The sequence below is a fragment of the Sitophilus oryzae genome, unplaced genomic scaffold (assembly GCF_002938485.1).
Source record: "Sitophilus oryzae breed Bouriz unplaced genomic scaffold, Soryzae_2.0 scaffold_1437_pilon_pilon, whole genome shotgun sequence".
Lineage (NCBI taxonomy): Eukaryota > Metazoa > Arthropoda > Insecta > Coleoptera > Curculionidae > Sitophilus > Sitophilus oryzae.
Window position 1 is genome coordinate 177,644 of NW_022146101.1, and position 15,035 is coordinate 192,678.

Consider the following 15,035-nt stretch of genomic DNA (forward strand, 5'->3'; position numbering starts at 1 on the left):
ACCAGAGTTTTCGAAACACTCTGTATACATTTTTAAAAAATCTTAAAATATGTAAAAAACAAAATAAAATATACGTGTTTAAGCGTTTTTTCGGAAACTTGACCGTTTTTTAAATAAAAAATATTGTAATATTTGAGGGGTGGTTTCACCCTCTTGGAAATGGAATTTCGAAAAATCCCTTCTTATCGAACCTCTACACCCTAGAATCAACCCGTATGCAAAACTGAGCTTCTTACGTTGAGTAGTTTGAGCAGGATCGTGATTAATCAGTATGTCAGTCACTTAAGGATTTTATATATTAGTATAGATTTGTCTTTTTATGTTATTTCATGTGTTCAGTTCTAATAAAAGCTGAATTATGTAATCATTTTTAATTCATTAAAAAAGACGTTTTTATTACTTTTATCAAGTCGTAATTCTTTTTTATTTCCCGGATAGCTTACACTCACGCAACAACCCCATCCGTCTTTTTCCATGACAAAATAAACGGCTTCCTCTCCTACTCAACTATGTCGCTAATAGTTCAGAGTCGAAAAACTCTCTTTTTCTTTATAATTACTTACCGGAATCTTTCGCTATCCATTTCCACTGGGATATATACGGCAAAGTTTTTATTTGTGTGTTGTGGGAAAGACAACGCAACAAAGGTCAACCTTCGAAATTAATTTAAGAAAGAAAGTGAAGAAAAAAGCGAAATTGAGATGGCGAGCTGAAACAAAAGTGGGCGAAGTAGGAAATTGGTCAATGGAATTAGGTGATTTGATTTGAGGTTTTTCGAAAAAAAAGTTTCAGAAATTTCTGGTAAATTTATTTACTCTAAGGCTGGACGCATACAAAAAGAGCAAAACCACTTTATTTAAAAATATTTTTGACTAAAATTACTGTTTTTATATGATGCCTCAATGCAAATTAAGTAGGTTAACTGCTTCTTAAATTGCAAGACCAAGACCAAGAGCAACAGAGTCTTGGTCTTGTAGAATATAGAATAATATTCTTTGATAGAATGTTTAAAAGTGGAGTTAATCACCGCGACCTTACTGATCTATTGTGTGTTCCCGTTTCTTGAGTTATAACGAGTTATAACATCATACTGTCTCAGGGCTTTAACAAAAGCCAGTATCTGAGACGGCTTCACAGAGGTCAGCTCTCCATCCTCAACATCAGCCGTACCAGAGTTCATGGCATGAGCGGTCGTCGTCTCGGCGCAATCAGTGATAAGGTGTTCTGGTATTTCCCCATTTTCCCAATAGAATCTGCATCCGCATTGTTTCTCAGCTTCAGCCTACTGAGGTGTTCGTTGGGGATGTCGTGTTAGAAAGCCTGTGACAATCCGAAGATTGTTTTTACTCAAATCAAGAAAAAACTTTTTTTTTCTCATTCGTAAGTTCTGGGCCCGAATTCTGGAACATTGACATAGAAACGTTACGCTTTCAAAGTGGTAAGCGAAAGTATTCGATTAGCGGAACGCCAAGCAGTCAATTTTAGTATTTTCGTTGCCGTGCGAATTGTTTTCTGGATACGCGTTGAGCACATATTGGCAGCATCGCAATTTCTCAGATATCTAATAGATTACTAATAGGGACACTCTGTATCTGGTAAAAATAAATTTCTGGTTTTTAAATTGAAGTTCTGGTAGTAATCCTTCAACGAACCAAAAACTTACAATTTGTAAAAATCGAATTGTTTAGCTACAATACTTCGTGTCGTATGTAGTGAATAACCCTGTATAATTAGTTAAATTGTGTTTCCTCTTGAAAGGACAATCCCGAGGGCATACTGTAGATATACGTCTTCATCGACCAGTGACATAAACATAAATAATAGTAAATTGCGGTAAAAGTATATTAATATATTAAGTGCAAACACAGATTTATACCTAGAGCTCATATAAAACGGGATAAGGTAGTTCCATTCTCTAACGTAGCGAAGGTTTAAAATTTTAAAGCCCGTTCTAAAGAAGCTGTAAATTTTATATGATCGAGCAATGTATAGTTTACAGGGAATTACGGTTAATAAACTATGGCACATAAACCTTAAGAGCGCTTTCACACACGCCGGCAAAATCGGTGCCGGTGCCGGATATGTTTGTTTGAATTAGCTCCTTCACATATACTCCGGTCCGACAACTGTACGCTAATTAATATTAAAAAGAAAAAGAATGAATAATCTAAAAAATACAAAGAAAAACATGCATTGTTTAGTTGTTATGGAAAATATTTAGAAGTGGGTTAGGTATTCTTTTTCTAATATTTAAACTACCGGACACCTTATTTACAAAAAATGGTTTTTATAATTAAAAAAATAGTCTATTAATTACTACTAAATTAACTATTAAACTTAAAATCTTAGGATATCTAAATTTATACAAGACCTGCCACAGAAATTAAAAACTAAACACACACACTTAGGATGTTTATTTATAGTTTATTTTTGATACTGATTTGCGTTTTAAGGACATGTCAATCAATATATAAGAAAATCTTGAAGCAAACAACATAAATTTATCAGCATCGACATATTCTACGTAATAGAGTTATAAATAAAGTTTGTGAGCTTTTTAGAATTCAATAATCTTTTAAATAAGAGTGATATATGTATAGAAAATGGATGGGAGTTCAATCTTAGTGAGAGCACCCACCAAAGTGACGTAACATCTGACGTGGCACGTAATCTGAGGCCCGATTCTGTAAACACTTCTCTTGTCTAGTGACTCATCAATCGTATACAAATGGTATAGGCTAGACAGGAAATTTCTTGGTACGAAGCTTACAAAATCCCACTGCTGGCATACGTCGAATTAAACAAACGACAATAAGTGTGTCAGCGCACACTGAAGTAGCGCTGTCAGAAACGTGTTATTTGTCGTTGTAGCATGCCATGCTACTGCTTCAAAACTAGAACTGGTTCTAATTTTCGCCACGTGCTATTAACAAGTTACTCGAATTTGGCAAAAATTGATGACGATTTGGACTTCAATATATGTTTTGTATCACTGATTGAGACTTTTCTATCACATACAAGGTTTGTTGTTTCATTCTATAAAATGCTTGAAATATTGATACCATATTCAATTCCTTAAAAACACTAAATCTACTATTCCTATGTCTCTTTTTGTAAAAGGGGTATATTCAATAGCGACGCTTTGGATAATTTTGGTTCATATTAATTAGGTTTACAACTGCTAACAAATCTTCATCCTCTGAGGACGACATGTTTACGCCACTGCCACATCACTTATATATGCGCTTCCTGAAAAATCATGCAACGCTATTGCTATATCATTGCCATGTATGTGCAACGTCATATGCTACGCCACTTTGGCGGGCGCTCTCCCTTATCATAAATGTATTAAAAGATAAAATAATAATCCTGAAGCTTTATGAGCTTGCATCATGATCATCATCATCATCAACATCATCATCATCATTTTCAGCTTATTCAACCATTTTCAATTATGGTGTAGCCTCCCTCACATATTTAGATACTCTCTTTGTAGTTGGGCCCATTGTTGTCTATTGTTGGCTATTCGGGTCCAAGTTATCACTGCTAATTTCCTAATATCATGGTCCCATTTCAGGTATGGTCCTCCCCTAGGTCTCTTAATTCTTCGTAGGTACCATGCAGTAATTTTTGAGGTCCATCTGTCATCTGTTGTCCGTCCTTCATGCCAGGTGTCCTGCCCATTGCCACTTGAGGGATTTAATTCTGTAGATGACATCTATTACCTGGGTCTTTTGGCATACACTCTATTCTTTTGCGGTCTTTCTTGGTTATTCCCAGAATATTTCGTTCCATTGAGCGTTGTGCGACCTGCAGTTTTCTTATAATGTCCATTTTAAGAGACCAGGTTTTGCATGCATAGGTCATGACTGGTACTACACATTGGTCGAATGTTTTCTTCGTTAGATAAAGTGGCAAAATTTGAATATGATCGAACTTCTTCCATAAGTACTCAGTGCTAATTTAATTCTTCGGTGGATTTCTGGTAGTAGAGACCCCAACCTGTGTATTAGTTGTCCCAAATATAGATGAATTCTTTTGCTATTTCCAGTTTTGTGTTATTTATTAGAATGTCTTTTCTGTCTATTAGTTCGTTACTTTAGTTTTTGTTAAATTCATTTTTGGACCCACTTAATTGCTGGCTGTATTTAATTTTTCAGGACTATTGACAATTAGGATAAAAACCAATCACCAAATCTATAAAGATTTTAAAGAGTATTGACTATTGTGTTTTGACAAGTTGTGCACCCCTGAAGTATTTAACCATGCACCGCCACTGCGTATACGTATATCTGTATAATGTAAATATATGCAAACTCAAACTGCATCTAATGCAGGATGAGCTTAGAGGCAAGGGACATATCAGAGATCTATAACTCGAGAAGTTTCTTGTATAGAGGAGTTTGTCTAATCCTGCGGCTTTCCAACTTCCTTCAATACTAAACACGCTGGATAATTGGACTTAGTACGGAAATCTTTAGTAATAAGACTAGTATAATCACGGACTCTAGGCTGGTGATATTTAGTATACTGTGTTGTGACTGTGTCAAATTACTTAATAATTTCTCAGTGCATCAAAAAAAAAAAGGATGGTTCCATAAAATTATGCCATTCATTGATAACGGTTTAATTGAAAGTAATGCCGGGTCCAGAATAAGCAGACACAACAACGACAAGACAGAAACATTCATGTTTTACGAAAAAATTGCGACAAATCCAATACATTTCTGCGATATTTTTGTCTCAGTTTTGTTTAGTTTCAAAATTCGGAGACTTTTCAATGTCCCGTCTCGAGTCGGTAAAGATCAAAGTGTCTATGTTTTCTTCGTATATTTTACGACAAGTTGTCCGCGCAGTGTGGATGGCGTGTGCTGCCAACAGCAGGAGACCAGTAAAATCATGGTTAATAAAACTCATTGGCAACAACTAAACTTTTTACTTTGTTGTACTTTTGTCCTTGCGGTGTGGGCAATTTGTCTCAAGTTTGTCTTGTCAGAATTCCCCATTTTTTGTCGCAAGTTTGTCTTGTTTTTGTCTCAAAATCGTGTTTACTTTTTGTCGTCTTGGTCTGGACCGGTCATAGGCAAACTTTTGAATTTTATATTTTAGCATTCCACAGATATTTTTTCTTGAAAATTCCACACCTGTAATTTTTAACCAATCAAAACATGTTTTTTTGACAAATCACCATGGCAACGGATAAATTTTAGTGAAAATGTTTTCCTTGTGGGCACCCAACAGCGAGTTATACTGGAAATTTTTTGACGTTTATAATGACAGAATATCTTTTTGAGAGTCTGGTTTTTATTTGTTTACATGATAATTTTGATACATTTCAATTACAAAGCTGAGATGTTTTCTATATTCTTTGGACACCTCCTTTCTTCTTAATGACGAAAATGTAGGACTTGGAATGGACTAAATTAAATGACTATGTCTAATGAAATATATATAATATTTAGACACTATTTTATTCACCTTTTATCCATTTAGCACTTTGAATTTTGAGTAGTTTCGATGCAAATATTCGTGAACAATTCGAAACAAATTTTCTTTCTTCAAGTAGGAGCCACAATCCTCTATTAATGCGCGTAAATAAGTCATCGCACGATGATTGATCATTACATCAGACAATTTAGTATGATTTTCAAACCGATTCATTTTTAAAACAAAGAATTTTGTTGGTTTTTCAAGCTGCACAATATTCTTTATTACAACAAAACGCGAGTTTTTCTGATATTTTGAACTATCAATATACGATAATCACAGCCTTTTATGATCGACGCTTGCTGACGCTGCGCGCTGGTATGAATTCCATACCAATAAAGCGTTTATGAAAAGTTAATAAAAATGCAAAAAAGCAATTTTCTACCACTTTTAGTTACTCAAAACTTATGTAAAATTAAAGAATATATTGTGTTGTGTCTTGAGATGGTATTTTCGTGCAACTACAACGAGTAGAAGTCAACAATTTAAAGGTCTAAATTGCTGCCAAAACTGTGACGCGCTGTGAATCTGTTCATGCAGCGTTCCGAAAAACCTTTTAAATTACGATTTTCTAACAGTTGTAGTAACCCCAAGTAACTATAAAATAAAAGAATATAATATTTTAGGTCCTAAAATGGCACTTTTGAGCTACTACAATCAGTAGAAATAAACAGTTTATAGGCTAACTGAATCTGTTCATGTATGTATCTATAGAACAATAATTTTTTTATTTTCTGCTACTTATAGTAGCCCAGAGTAAATAAAAAATCAAAGAATGTAATATATTTCATTAAAAAACTGCATTATCTCGTCTTCGACTCGGGATAATTTTCAAAATATTCATGAGCTCGAAAAAATTTCCGGAAATAATTTGACTTCTAGTGGTATTACTAGTGAAAATTGATCTGGATGATTGTAGAATATTCTACATTTTCTCAGGGCAACAAAGTTGACAGTTTAACAGTGTCTAAGAGGGTTTTACTACTTTAAGAGGTTAATTCTCCATCTCCGATCGCAGTCGTACCAAAGTTTATTGCACGAATGGTTGTCGTCCTGTCGAATGAACAGGACAATGCACACTATCCGTTCCGTTTCCCTTCCGTTCCATATCCTTTGCTCTCATACATTTTTTTGACGGAGGGGCTGAAGCGTATCAGAAACAGCGTTGTCAAGTCCTTACATTTGTACCAACTCTGTTAAAATTTTGCTGATATTTATTTGTTCTTTCACCTCTTAATTAAATCTATTACCTTTTTCAAAAATACAAATTTTTTAAATAAAACTTTCGTAATGATATAAATTGTACAATAACAAGTATGGAACTGACGGAACGAAAGCTTACGTATAGCGTCAATACAATAAAAAATACGGAACGGATATGGAATGGAAACGGAAGGAATAGTGAGAATCAACCTTAAAACCTCCGAGATAATCCGAAAATTGTTCTTACTTAAATCAATTTTTGTCGGTCGTTAGTTCTAAGAAATTTCTTCTAGTGTCTTAGACCGTTGGAGGATTCCCATTCCAGATTACTAATACTACTTTCTTTACTCAATTTTCTGTTGTAACACCAAGGGTTACAACCCCCAACTGTAATCTTATAATTTGTATATATAATTTGTTTTATGACAACTTCGATCACTACCTCAAGATACGACTCTGCTGGCTTTTGTTACTAAATAACATTTTGATTGTTCCAGGAGAGAAGCTTTTTGTGCGCAGCCATTAGCCTAGAATTAGCTGTAAGTGCCATTTTCTACACCGTTAGAGCTATAGTCCTGCACGAACTCCATCCAAACCTAGTTCTAATAATCTACTGCATAAGGACCCAATTGTCGCAGACGATACTACTAGTACTGATTTTCCTGCCCAAATTTTGGTACCAACAGAAACAAGTACGATCGTTGGGGCAGGAATACTCATGCCGATTTCCTTTAGATGCTTTTAAGGTATTTTAATTTTATATTGACTATCCTAATAGTAAGTACCGCATGATCGAAAAATAACGGCGTCAGCGATGGCTATGAAATGAAGATCGAAGTCATTTTATATGTAAAATTTTTTAATAGACAGCGTCAGTTCGCTTGGAAAGACGCTCGATGACATTTCCCGTAAAATGTTACATATAAAATGACAGCGACCTTCATTTTATAGGCATTTCTGACGCCATTTTAAATTAGGATTGATTCATGTGTTCAATTGTTTTTTGGTTCAAATAAACCATATGCAAAACTATCAAAAGTTGACATATGATATGTCATTATATTCAGAGTGTAATTTTCTATAGAATAAAGTAAAAAAAAATAAATGGAAGGTATTCAATGCGTACTACCTGTTGTAACATATGGTGCGGAGACCCTAACATTAACCAAGAAAACTGTAAGCAAAATCAGAATAACGCAAAAAGCATTGAAAACATCATTGCTGGGTCTATCTCTGAGTGACAAAGTACCGAATATCGAAGTATGAGACAGAACAAAAGTCACGGATGCCATGGAGAAAATAACTACTTTGAAATGAAATTGGGCAGGGCACATTGCAAGGCTAAACGGTGACCAATGGACGAAGAAAATAATAAAATGGAGACCAAGACATGATGCATTCAGGAGCAGAGGCCGCCCTCTAACCAGATAGCATGACGACTTAAAGCGTATCCATAGTAACTGGATGCATATAGCTCAAGATAGGGATGTATGGAAGCAAACAAGGGAGGCCTACGTCCAGCAGTGGACTTTAGCAGCTAGTTGATGATGATCATGATGAAAAATATTAAAAAATACGCCAATTATGGATCAAAAGTTTGTTGTCATTTCCTGTGAAACAGGAAGTAGCCGCAAACAATTAAATACATCAATAAATCCTAGTTTATGTCATATACTAACGTGCCAAATCTCGTTTTTTTATCTGAAAAAATAAAAAAGTTATAGGAGTGAGACACTTTTGAGAAACACCCGCTATAATAGTGTCCAGCGAGACTGGGTTCTGCGGCCTTAAGCAAGACCAAGACAAACACCAAGACTAGCTTTAAGTCTGTAAGACTAAGACTAAGACCCACCGGTGACCAAGATCGAGCATGCAAGACTTTTGCGGTGTTGCCTTTTTATGTTTTTTATGTTTACGATATGGTACTCAGTGGCGTAGAGGTACAGGCTCTCGTCTACCAATCTCATGGTAGTGGGTTCGAATCCTACACCCGGCATTTCATCAGCCGACTATTTTTCTTAAAATGAAAATAGTTTGGGTACCTAAGTCGACTCAGCCTTAAATGAGTACTTGGGATTCACAATCTTGAGGTAATAATAGGCGGTTGAAGCGTAGTGCTAGCCACATTACCTTCCTTGTATACCGAACGGCTCTAGCATGGCAAGCTGTACCTTGCTACTCCCAAGGCGTTAAACGCTATATACGGGAGCTATTATTATATTATATTATTATGTTTACGATTTAAACTATTATCAATGTAAATCACAAAATAACTTACTTTAGATTATTTTAGCTCTAATATGTTGCATCTATAGTTGTCTTATTTCTCTTATGCTAGGACCCCACATCGCATCGTAGCTTATCAGGCAACAACAGTGACGTAGAAATGGGGGAGATTTCGATAGCGGAGATGAGCCCCGACGATATCAGGGCCGAGCTCAAGAGACTTTACCTGCAACTGGAAATGTTCAAAGCCAAAACTATCTGCAGGGACAACCCACACATATCCAAAAGGCGCGGCGGCTGGAAAGCCCAGCACAGGAGGTTTAGTTTGCAGGTGAGTTGGTCAGGGGCGTACCCAGTATTTTCGGCTAGGATTCAAAATATTCCACATAATATTGAAACAAAGTTTACAGTATTATGTTTATTTTTTTAGGCTCAAGGTATGATAAAAAGGTAACTTCTAAAATATCACAGGGTGTTCTAAAAAGAGCTGAGCAAATAGAATATTTTTTATTATTGAGAAAAAAGTTTATGCCTAATTAATCCAGCATTTTTAATAACCAACATGATGAAATTCCAGCAAAAAAAAACATATTTTTTGCTGGAATTTCATTATATTGGTTACAAAAGCCATTTTTCGATCTCAATAATAAAAAAAAATAATTTCTTGTGGATTTTTTGGCGAACACTGTGGAAAATTGCTTTACCTGGAGTTCTCCAGATGTTATATCAGATCAACTAATTCAGAACAATGTACTATGATCAAATTTTGTAAACAATAGTAGGTCTGCGTCACATTCCTTTTAACAAAATTATAATTTATTCTTTAATTATATCTATATTTTTATGATACCTAAAGCCAAATCGTATTTTCTGCTAAAACATTTGAATTTTTGCTTAGAAAAAAGGAAGTCGGGAAAAGGTAAGACGCACTATGGTAAGTTGTTTTTTTCTTGAATTTGATGTAAGTAGGAGCTCGCTAGATGTTAGAAGTTTGTGAGTAGAACATTTATATATAATCACAGATATATAATACAATAATTGCCCAAACTGAGTTAATCTACCACTGGTGGTCACCATTTTGTCAACAATAATCTCTTAATTTTAAAATATACTACGACAGATAACACATATTATGATATCTGTGATAGTACAAGAACTAGAAGCTAATTATAAAAAACATTTTAAAAAACATTCAATTTTGCTTTTACAAACTAATAATTCTAGATTTTTTTTCAGTATCAGATAAACATTTACGTTCCATTATTAAATACTAAGTATACAAAGAAAATAACAAAATTCGAAAATCAAAGCAGAATTAAATAATTACATCAAATTTCAGATTTTATTTAGGGTATTTTTTATGAATGGTATTAAAATAATAAATAAAATAATAAATTTTAGTAAGAAAATCATTCACCTAAATGTCAAGAATCGTATACGAGTATATCGGAAACAAGAAGTTAAATGTATTTTTGGTTTATGTGTTAGTTGTTATTGTTACCTTCTCAAAAAAAATGTTACTATTCATTTTGTATTGTTACAGTGTCTATTGTTGCAATCTGAAAAATTCAGAAAACTGATGCAAACCCATTTTCCCGAAATTATATCTAAAATAAAAAATTCCAAATGAAAGCCATAGAACGCGCTAGAACTAAAATTATTTATCACCAAATGTACACAAACAGGTTTAAATAGCAAAGATTTAGTTGATATTCAAAATATTGCATGGTAAAAAATACCGGATGATCAAATGAAAATATTAAAATATTAAAATTAAGAAAAATTTCTGTTCCATCTTTAAGTGTCTAACGATGATTACAACTTTCGATTTTTAAATGGTATCCTCCTATTTTTAAGTGTATGGTACCAAATTATTCGTAAAAAATGCTTTATCCAAATATGCTAATGATCCACCCTTTTGTTCCATTGAAAAAATGAAATACGATTAAAAATACGATTTGGGCATCTTTTAACCGGCCAGGACAAGACACTAAAAACATACACAAACAAATCTATTTTTCCAAGGCTCCTTTATTAAAAATTAGTGTTTTTAGCATAGCCATGGCACTCTACATTGAAATTTAAACTACAATTTTTTTTAAGCGAGAATGTCAAAAGTTGACATATGATATGTCATTCTATTCAGGCTGTCATCTTCTATCGAATAAAGTAAAAAATACCGAGGGTGCCATTTAAAAATCAAAAGTTGTAATCCTTTCCGGTGAAACAGGAAGTGACTAAAAACAATTGAATAGATCAATCAATCCTAATTTGTGTCATATACTAACATACTAAATCTCGATTTTTAACTGAAAAAATAAAAAAGTTGTAGGGGTGGGCCACTTTTGAGACGCACCATTGTCATTTATAAGGTAACTTGACGTTTTTTTATCAAGCGGCGCTCTATATAATTTTTATGAACTAACATTTTTTGTTTGTAAAATTAAAAAGTTTATTTACACAACAATTGCTCTCACTTAGCTTTAGACATAGACATAGTAAAAGTCGTATTGAAAAGTTATTTTAGCAACCACTGTGATGCCATTTTTATTCGATCACACGGTACATATATGGATATACTGTTTGACCAGCGGATCTGAAGCTACGGAAGGAATGCGAGAAAAAAAAATCGATATTGCCACGTTTATCTATAAAATTGCAAAATTACCAGACATGAACTATAAATTTAATATATTTTTATTATATATAATGTGTTTAGCATATATTCTGACGTATATTATTAAGGAATTTTAACGTAGTTCATATTGTTCGATATGTTTTATTTAATAACTTATTTCTTTCATTCTGTATAATCTGCTTATTATGAAAGTTGAAGATTTTTCAACGATATCATTGGCAAACCGGCATCGCCGCGCATGGCCGCCTATTCATCGAACATGATTGGCCAGAGTACGTCACAGGATTTGTTACCACGCGGTTGCCATGGCTTTTACGCCTTTCCTATTCGCTTGCTTTATCCTCAACTTCACGGTCTCTTCTGAAAAGAGTAGGAATATTGAATACTATTGAAATATCCAGTGGCGGTGTAATTTTTTTGATCATTATTACTTTATTTCATTATTTTATACCGGTTATCCTAAACTTTATTTTGTTAAAGGTAAGACGCTACATAGTCAGACAAGAGAAATAATAGCTAATTTATATAGGTAAGTTAATAATAACGTGGATGAAATCTCATTTGGTTTATTTCCTTGTGTTCATAATAGGGTTTGCGATGAAGAAGCTACAGAGAGTTCGCTTTAGTTGCCGCTTAAACGTAAACTTGAGCGGATATTTTTTAATACCGGAGTTAGCGTATCGGCTATAAAAAAAATCACACAGAAGATAAAAAAAAGGCTGAAAACTAACCCCGATAAAATGATATCAAGCTCTGGAAAGAAACGACCACGTGAGACTGCTGTCGAAAAGCTCGACGACTTTTTCGAAGTGGTCAGGAATTTGATAAATAGATTTTATCTCGAATTCAAACTCGTCCCCACAATTAGAAAGCTTTTGCAAAAATTGCAGGAAGAATCGAATTTTCCTTTTGCAGGGAAACGCTTAGGGGATTATTAAAATCAAATGAATTTTTTTGGCGTAAATGTCAAAATAACAGATAAATATCAATGGAGCGGCCCATTATATTGCAGAGAGAGATATAAATATATACGCAAAATTCGAAAATATAGCCAAGTATTATCTATTTGGATGAAACATATGGGTAGACAATGACCTAACCTTTAAAAGCTGCTGGCGGAGCGATACCATATCTGGTGTAATAGGCAATATTGGATCTACTGGTGAGTAAAATTATGTTTTGTTTGCGCTTCCAAAGTTAACTATTTTCAAGATTTTTTGCTGGAAATAGTTATATCTAAAAATATGTATTATAAAAAAATATAGTTAGTACAGATATATAAATAAATATACCTCAAGACTCAGTCTTGATCATCTGCTGATGGCAGACATGGTTAGCGAAACATGCGTCCAGTGTAAAATTAAAAGTGTTTTTGGTGTATTGTACTGATTTAGTGTTTTATTTTGCTGTGTAACACCAAAGGTTCCAACCCCAGCTGTAATTATTTCTTCTATTATATTAACAACACGATAATATAATGATTCAAAATATTTAAAGGGAGCTTTAATAAAAGCTTTTTAGTGTTTATCTGCTAACTCAACAGTAACGATTCAAACAGCATAAAGATTTTGAAAAAAAATTATTAATCTGAGTATTATATTTATGATACACATTATTTTCATATAACACCGTACGCCCATGCCTATTTTATGAATGAAATTGGGCGTGTTTTGTTTACAACTGCATTCCCCTGCCGATACCCCGTAGCTACAGATCCGTTGGTCACACTATAGGTGATGTTTCCTGTAGCAAAAAATCTGATTAAGGTGTCAAATTTAGCAAATATTTCTTTATTAATCTGTTATTTATTAGAATATGTCTTGTTGTATAGTGGTTTACCATATCCTGAACTAGAAAGTATATATCTACAGTTCATAACAAATAAACTTTTAGTCACGTGATTAAGCTTCACCGGCGCAGCGTTGCCCACTTTTATATATTTACTTTTAATCAAAATATTTTAGGTTGTGAAACCAAACCAAAACAAAAATAAATTAATTATAAATATATAAACAGGTATTATTTACATTAACCAAATTCGTCTTAACAGCACTTAAGGGACATAAAAGACCATTACTACCACTTTCCCGTTCAGAATATTCTCATAAATTTGCGATGAGTTTGTTACTGCTATGTTAAGCTATCTTGTACCCCACTTCGCACTAAAAGAGGTGCTAAAAAGAACAATGTTCGACTGCAGGGTCTGCTAGTAAACATTTTCAAGCTTAAAGTATTACAACACTACTTATTTAAACCAAAATCTCGTAATACAAAACTAAAGTGTCCAAACGAATGACAATGTCAGGAAATAAATAAATAAATGTGCCAACTTCACATTTTTTACAGCAGAGCTACTGCCTGAATCCCCAGCGCGAAATTTAAATTCCAGTTAGTCAACACGGCGCCTAATATCTCCATGGTTGGCAACAATGAATTTAAAAATCGCGCCCTCGATTACGTAACTAAAAGTTTAATTGATATGAAATATATCTATCTATCTATCTATCTATTTATCCAAGTATATTTACAAAAAAAATATATTTATTTATTTAGGGTATTTTTTATGAATTTCAGAGTTTGCATGCCAGGCACAAGGACAAAGACAAACGCAAGGAATTGGAAACGGAAGTGACAGAAGCGGAGCCATCCAGGACACCGGAAGAGTCCGTGTGCAGCACCGAGGGACCTAGCGCCATCTACGCGGACTTGCCGTCAACCAACCAAATTAATTAGGAAATCTCATTGTCTGTCAAAAATGCAATCATTATCAGTTGACACAAAAAGTAAATTAATGGCTAGTAAAATATCAATTTCCTCAAATTTAACTATATATATTTTAATCGTAGAAACTAAAAATGTAATAAGATACAGGGTGTTTCGTTTAAAAAAAACAACTTTTACATTTTTATTTATTTGGGACACTCTTTTAAAAATAACTTTATATTGTAGCTATAGTATACACGGTGTCCCAGGCTGAGCGTGCATTAGAAGTTTCTAGAGAACTACAACATCTAGCTCTGAGATTTTTTGCACATCATAGTTTCACAATGAGATCTATCGATTAAAAATATTTTCAATATGGCGGTACTTACGGAAATACTGGAAATTGACAGCAACTTTCTTATTTTAAATGGGTGCCCTCATTTTTTTATTTACATACTTAAATTCTCTGTAAAATTTTATGAATTTTGATATTAAACATTCTATACCTAACATTAACCGTTTTTAGGGAAAAAAAATATTTAAAAATTTTGAACGAAAAAAACTGCCTGTCAAAAATATGTGTATAACCTGAACATCAAATTTAGTAATTACCACAGCCACTGTGCCATAAAGAGAAAACATGTATTTCAAAAATTAAATTGTTCGAATGTCATATAATAATGGCCCCAGCTGTCATAGAATTGAGCGATGAAAAAATTATTATAAATAATTTTTTTCAAATGGAAACCCACTTTTTTTATTTCACTAGTGAAAGAGT

At 33.6% G+C, this 15,035-nt stretch overlaps 1 protein-coding gene across 1 annotated transcript in view; it reads left to right on the forward strand.

The window, feature by feature from the left end:
• Positions 1 to 14,736, forward strand: part of LOC115876577 (probable G-protein coupled receptor 158) — a 94,841-nt gene extending 80,105 nt beyond the window's left edge. Inside the window, exons 8-11 of the mRNA XM_030892393.1 lie at positions 7,188 to 7,436; positions 9,029 to 9,247; positions 9,815 to 9,835; positions 14,129 to 14,736. Coding sequence (XP_030748253.1) covers positions 7,188 to 7,436; positions 9,029 to 9,247; positions 9,815 to 9,835; positions 14,129 to 14,287 — 648 coding nt within the window. The 3' untranslated portion in view covers positions 14,288 to 14,736. The remainder of the gene's footprint in view (positions 1 to 7,187; positions 7,437 to 9,028; positions 9,248 to 9,814; positions 9,836 to 14,128) is intronic.
• Positions 14,737 to 15,035: the final 299 nt, after the last annotated feature.